The 6,813-nt window shown below is 36.0% G+C and overlaps 1 protein-coding gene across 1 annotated transcript; it reads left to right on the forward strand.

The window, feature by feature from the left end:
- The first annotated feature begins 4,689 nt into the window (after window positions 1-4,689).
- LOC143544171 (uncharacterized) lies at window positions 4,690-6,138 on the forward strand. Its single transcript, XM_077036324.1, has 4 exons — window positions 4,690-4,847; window positions 5,378-5,551; window positions 5,660-5,711; window positions 5,804-6,138. The coding sequence occupies exons 1-4, from the start codon at window positions 4,785-4,787 to the stop codon at window positions 6,136-6,138; spliced, it is 624 nt and encodes a 207-aa protein (XP_076892439.1). The 5' UTR covers window positions 4,690-4,784.
- The last annotated feature ends 675 nt before the right edge of the window (window positions 6,139-6,813 follow it).

The raw sequence follows: 6,813 nt of genomic DNA on the forward strand, positions 1-6,813 counted from the left end.
TATTATGATTGTTTTCTTATGTAATTGTTGCTGTCCAAAACACATGAGTGGCTAAACTTGTTAGTTCTACCTAGGTTTGATGAAAATTGTTCGGTTTTGACGAGTTTTAGAGACCGAGAGGTGTTAATAAGTAAAATCGTCTCATAGCATTTGCTTGATAGGATTAGAAATGCGTGAAAGCGGGTTCGGTTCTTGTCGGGTTTGGGTCTGTGAGCGGTTAGTTGATCTAGTTTGTGTTAAGCTAAAATTTTCCTCTATCCTTGGTTGTGGAGCATTCATTTCCATTAGGATCGAGTGTCGGTGAGTCCGAGAGGAGAGTCGACATTAGAACACCTTAGTAATCGTTTTCCGGATTGTTTTAGAATCAAGTAAGTGTAAGTTAGGGTTTGTTAGTGAGACCGAGAGGTGATCTAGCTAGCTTGAGCGAACCTTAGTTGTTTCATCTTTAGATACCGGTGTCGTGAGATCATTCAATCCATTTTCTTGTCAGATCATCAATTTGATTCTTACCTAGGTAGACGTTTTCTCCATTGTCAGTCAAAGTCAGTTAAGTCTCTAATTTAGGAAAGTTTTGTTTGCCAGTTCCACTAGTCCAGTTAATTAATCTAGTCAAAGTAATTTAGGTCAAGTAGTTCATGTCACAGCCCAACCTATGGCGGAAGTGCCGGGGCGCAAACCGATTGTCACATCTCTCAAGGTTACTATCATGCAACATTATAAGTTTTAATATCTATTTAATAATTTCAAACAAATATTCATGTACATCAAAGTTATAAATAAACAATTACATTTAACATTCAAAATTAAGTTCTTGTATCTTTTCTCTAACATGCATCCTAAGTTGCTTCAAACAATATTGATAACCACGTCACACGATAACATGCATATGCGTTGAAAATAAAATAGTTTTATCAACACAAGGTTGAGTGAGCAACACACCAGTTTAGTTGTACATATAGTATATATAACAAAATACGCAGCTGCAACAAGTCATATACGAATAAAAAATTAACCAAATGAGCAAGTATAACTGAGATGTCGAGAAGCACAAAGGCTATAACGACTGGCGTAGATCATACTAAACTGAGATTATGTTGGACCTCTCCGAATGCGGAAGCATACAAGCAAGCAAGCACATAAACAAGTAAGGTATAAGTTGTTTAACACATAAGAAAATAGTTGCACTTTTAAGTATAAGTATATATAAGAAATATAATTTACGCATATGTCCCCAAAACGTGAGAAAACAAGTAAAATAGGGGAATGTGGTACTCACCTCAGTAGACGAACAAAAGTGAAAAGAGAACTATTAAGAATGATGATTGCGGATCACGCGTTACGATAAAGCCTAATAAAGAAAAATAAAATACGAAGCTACTAAATTAATGAACTAGATCGGATGAGAGAGTTCGATAGTTATGATTTTTATTAGTTTATATTATATTATTAATTTATAAATCCGTTTTAAAGTATATTATGATACTTAATATAATATTTTATTATATAAAAAATTATATGAATAAAATACATCTTTAAAAATTATAAGTTTGTTAAAGTATATAAGTATATATAAAGTTTGTCTTTTATACATATATGTATACACACACACATTTTTATTAATAATATAGCTCCCCTTTATATTAATATTGTAAATATTAGATAATAAATAATGATATTTATAAGATCTTTTATAAAATACGTAAGCTATACTTTTAATATGTGAATTAACAAAGCCGTATTACGTATTATAAACTAAAACCTTAATTAAATATCTATCAAAACCTTATAAAAATCTTTATTAACACCTTTATAAATCTTTTAATCATCTAATATATATATATATATATATATATATATATATATATATATATATATATATATATATATTTACAGGGTGGGGTTAAAATAAGAAGTGAAGTTTGTCTAAGAAGTGTAAGAAGTAATCTGGTGCGTTAGATATGTTGATCTGACGGTGGATATGGAAAGTGTGTTTTTTGTTCGGTGTGTTTTATTTTAGTTGTGGTGTGTTTTTTGTTCGATGTGTTTTAATAGATATAGTGATGAAAACACACTTTCTACACTTCTTAGGATAAATCTACTTCTTATTTTAACCTTGCTCTATATTTACATACATATATATAGCGTATAACCAAAGTTCGGGAAATTATTCGGTTTATGTTGGTTTATAAAACATTGATTTACTAGTATGCTTATAATATAATTAAATCGAATTAAAGGATTTATATAAAACAAAAAAAAAGAATTTAAAAATAAAATACCAAAAATTTCGGACTGGGGGAGGCTCGAACCTGCGCCCCAGCCAAGCTAACCCTTACGCACACCCCCTAGCCAACTGGGCTAGAGGTTTCCTTGGTTTAAACTCATAAAAGAAAATATATAACCAAACTGTATATAATCCGTTTAAACTAAGAACCCTAACAATTACAATTGAATAATCCAGTTTATAATTGATTGATCAACGTTAGGGTTAACGTTATTGAGTAAAAACGAATTGGGTTACGCGATTGATTAAAGTTAGGGTTAACGATTATTTATAACTGAAACTGGGTCCTATCGCGATACGCGATTGATTTATCAAAAGGGTCATCGCGCATCGCGATGACTCATTATATCTAGTGACTGCCATGTGTTGACATGTGGCCTGCCACGTGTTGACATGTGGCCTACCACGTCTGCCACGTGGGGGACATGTGTCATGAGCTGTCATACCACGTCACCGCGATACGCGATGACGTAGTGGATGTTGGTGATCGAGTATCGCGACACCACCCTTTTTGGGTTTTTATGACGTTCCCATTTCGTATCGCGATGGCTCATTGGTTAAGCTCGTCGCGTATCACGATGGGTTAAGAAGTGCAAAGTACGCCATCAAAGCGCCACATGTCACCCATCGCCCTTCGCCGTCGCCGTCGCCGTCGCCATCGCCATCGTCCTCTTCCTCGTCCTCGCCCGAGCCCGTGCGTGTCGGGTGCTCCGCACCCTCCGCTAGGACCACTAGGTACATTCTTGGCATAAAAGAATATTACTATGAAAACTTTCTTTCTTATAAAGAGCTTCCATTTCTTTCTTACTTTCCATGTGAGATGTGTTTTATCTTTCTTATTTATACCATTGTGGAATGCTTCCACTTTTTTACATCATTCCATGTGGGATGGATTTTCTTTTTCCATATCCTTAACATGGGTTGAACTTATTCATGGAATATTTTTATTTTCTTAAAATTATTTCCTTATTTAAATTGTCTCATTTCTTATTTTGGATAATAAATTTTGATCCTTCAACTTTACTAAGTTGTCAAATACGGATCGAAATTTTGGCAATGCTACATATAATTACAAAACAAGTATCAACTATTGGTCACGCGCATAGGCCCTAAGTTGGGATGTGAGATATGCCAATCTTCCGACAACCTCCCAATCTCGCTGGTGGGGTGGACAACTACACGGTGGTGAAGTGGTGGTTGCGTGGACGAATCACCACTTGACGGTGGTGGTGTATGACTAGACGGTGGTGGACCAGTGGTTACGTGGACGACTCATGATTGGACTGTGGCGGTAGACGACTATGAGTGCCAACTTTAGATTTCACACGATTAGTTGTGTCTTCAAAACAATTCCGATCTATAGATTTGTTATAATATTGGTTCGTTTCTTAGTTTTAGATATGTTGGTTTGCAACATTATATAGTTTTTCAATGTTCATTTTTACATATTGTTGAAGAACCTGTGTGTTCTTTTGTTGGAATTGAAACTTGGAAATTTGATATGTTGTATGTTTGATTTTGAAATAATTTGTTTTTTTTATATTTTAATATTCGTTTTTGTTATCTGAAGTTTGTATCAGAAGTTTCGGATACGGAATCAGATAGAAAATTCACTATCTGAAATTTTGGATATCCGAAATTCAGATGTCCGACTTTGAACACCCCCAGCTGCTAACCACATTAAGTGAAACTAGAAGTAACACTTTTCAAACGAACAAATTAAAACCCAAACGAACAAATAAAATTGACAAGTAAATAAGGACTAGAATGAGCGACTCATATTCTTAATCATCCCACAAATCCCTTATAGCCCAGCTCAATAAAACAAAAGCCTACTGGTCGCGGCTAGCCCCGTTCAATGAAAACAAAGGAGACCCTTATCAAACAAACAAATGGAAGCCCAAACGAACAAATATAAATCACAACGAGTAAAACAAGACTAGAACGAGGAATCATGTACGTAATCATCCCAAGCGTTCCTGGTAGCCCCGTTCAGTGAATACAAAAACCTACCAGCCACTGCTAGGCCCGTTCAATGAAAACATAAGCGTCGCTTTACAAATGAACAAATGGAAGCCTAAGCGAACAAATAGAAAGCACAACGAGTAAAACAAGACTAGAACGAAGAACTAACATAATTAATTATCCCACGGGTCCCTAATATCCTCGTTCAGTGAATACAAAAGCCCATCAGTAAACAAAAGACACATGTGTTCATATTCACTCGTTTAACTAAACGAACCCAAACTTTTGTTTCGTTCGTTATTAAATAAACGAACATAAACGAATCCATTACCAAACAATTCATAAACAATTCGCTAAACGTTTCGTTCGTTATTTAATAAACTAACATAAACGAACCCATTACCGAACAATTCATAAACAAGTCACATTACTCCCGCAATCTCCATATCTCCCTCCGTTCAGATTTACCCAAACCGTAACAAATCCAGCTCACCACCACCACCACCACCACCGTCGTAATCCACCGCCGGAAACGATGCACGAAACCGACGCTCACGATTTATCCGACGACGCCGATTACGCCGCCGCGTCTAAGCAAGTAAGCATCACACACCGCGTACTTTTATCAATTTTATTATAACCGTAAGTTGAAATTAAATGTAAACGTACACTATTGCGATCGGTAGCTACGATTAATAATTCTAATAGACTTATTGTAGGTTAGTTTAATAGGTCATGATGTGAATTGGCTCAGGTTATTAGTTATGTGAATTTATAGTTTTTGTCTAAGTTAGGGTTTGGTAGTTAACTGATTATGTTTATTAATGTAAGGAGCTTAAATGTTTAACCGATTACGCCGCTGTGTCTAAACAAGTAAGCAATACACCGCGTGTACTTTAATTTAGCAGGAACACCTTAAAGTTATATATAGTGTACTACGGATAGAAAACATAACCTGTGCTTGTCGCATGCAACCTACTTTTTGGTTACTAAAATATATTTCCATGTAATAATTGATAGTAATCTATTTATTAGGTAACTAATTCAATTTTATAGCTTCCAATTGACTTTATTTGGAAATCCACATCTTGCATGTTTAGGTTTTCACTTGTCTTTTGTGTCTTTTAGGGCTCGTCAAGCATAACCCATAGTGACAGTAGCAAGCAAAGCTCTTATAATGAACAAGAAGAAACAGAAATAGTGTTTGTAAAGGATAATGTGGCTATTCATCCCGCACAATCTGCTATAGAAGGGATCAGTGGGCGTTTGAAGCTGTTTAAGCAAGGTTCTTCACTTTTCATGGTAATTTTCTGTTGTAATGAAGTAATATTTATTTTTTTCTGATACATCTTCTGTTATATTTGCTACTATTATTTTGATTGTAAAGTATGTTTCTTTTTGACAAAATAGACGTGGATACCTTATAAAGGCCAAAGCTCAAATGCGAGGCTGTCTGCAAGAGGTTCGCCTAACTTATACATATAATTGTATATGCATACACATGTGATTTGTTTTTGAACCGTGGATCTGATTATTAATGCTGCTTTTATGCAGACGCAAATTTGTATACCATAAGAGCAGTATCGTTTTCTGATATCCATTCGATTCGTCGGCATACACCAGCAATTGGGTGGCAGTATGTTATTCGTTGGCATACACCAGCAATTCGATTCCTCTTCTTCCTCTGCATCACCGCCACCATCTCACACCTCCACCACCATCTCCTAGTCGCCACCTGTCGCACCACCCTTCTACGCCACCAGTCGCACCACCACCCCTCGCAACACTCTCACAACCACACCACCGCTAGCCGCACCACCACTACTCACCTTCGCACAGCCGGAACCTACCAGCCGCCACCTTCGAACCACCATCTGTGTGGACATTGACTTTCAAGCGATCTGCTACAAGATCCGCCTCCACCGTCATCCTCCGTCGCCGCCGTGCTCCACCAACCGTCACTCTCCTTCACCACCATCCTCCGTCGCCGTGCTCCACCACCGTCACTCTCCTCCACCACCGTGCTCCACCACCGTCACTCTTCTCCACCGTTGTGCTCCTCCATATCAGAAAGGTTTGATTTTCGTTTTCCCCCTAAAACCACTTTGATTGTAGACAAAATTTCACATACTGTACAGTGTACATACACCCATTTTGCAGCCAATTTTAGATTTGTTTAAACAGTTTTATTATTGATCTTTTAATTTATTTTTTTATTGTTTTCTCCGAAAATCTGTTTAATTAAGATTTTTTTATTAATTTTCGTTTTTTTGTTAATATTGAATAAACCAGATCTGTAACTTGTAGCATTATTATTATTATTATTATTATTATTTTGGGTATTATTATTATTATTATTATTATCATTGTTGGTATTATTATTATTATTATTATTATTATTATTATTATTATTATTATTATTATGTGCGCAATTATTATTATTTTTGCTGCCGTTGGGGGTCCCAAAGCAAAAGAGTGAGCTTCTTGTAACCTGGCTGCCGTTGAGCTGTATCTGCCTTCATCATCTTCACGGTATACTCGTTCCTTTCTCACTATTATTATTA

The sequence above is a fragment of the Bidens hawaiensis genome, unplaced genomic scaffold (assembly GCF_021521415.1).
Source record: "Bidens hawaiensis isolate Kalapana, Puna unplaced genomic scaffold, B.hawaiensis_p1.1 tig00013493_1, whole genome shotgun sequence".
Taxonomy (NCBI): domain Eukaryota; kingdom Viridiplantae; phylum Streptophyta; class Magnoliopsida; order Asterales; family Asteraceae; genus Bidens; species Bidens hawaiensis.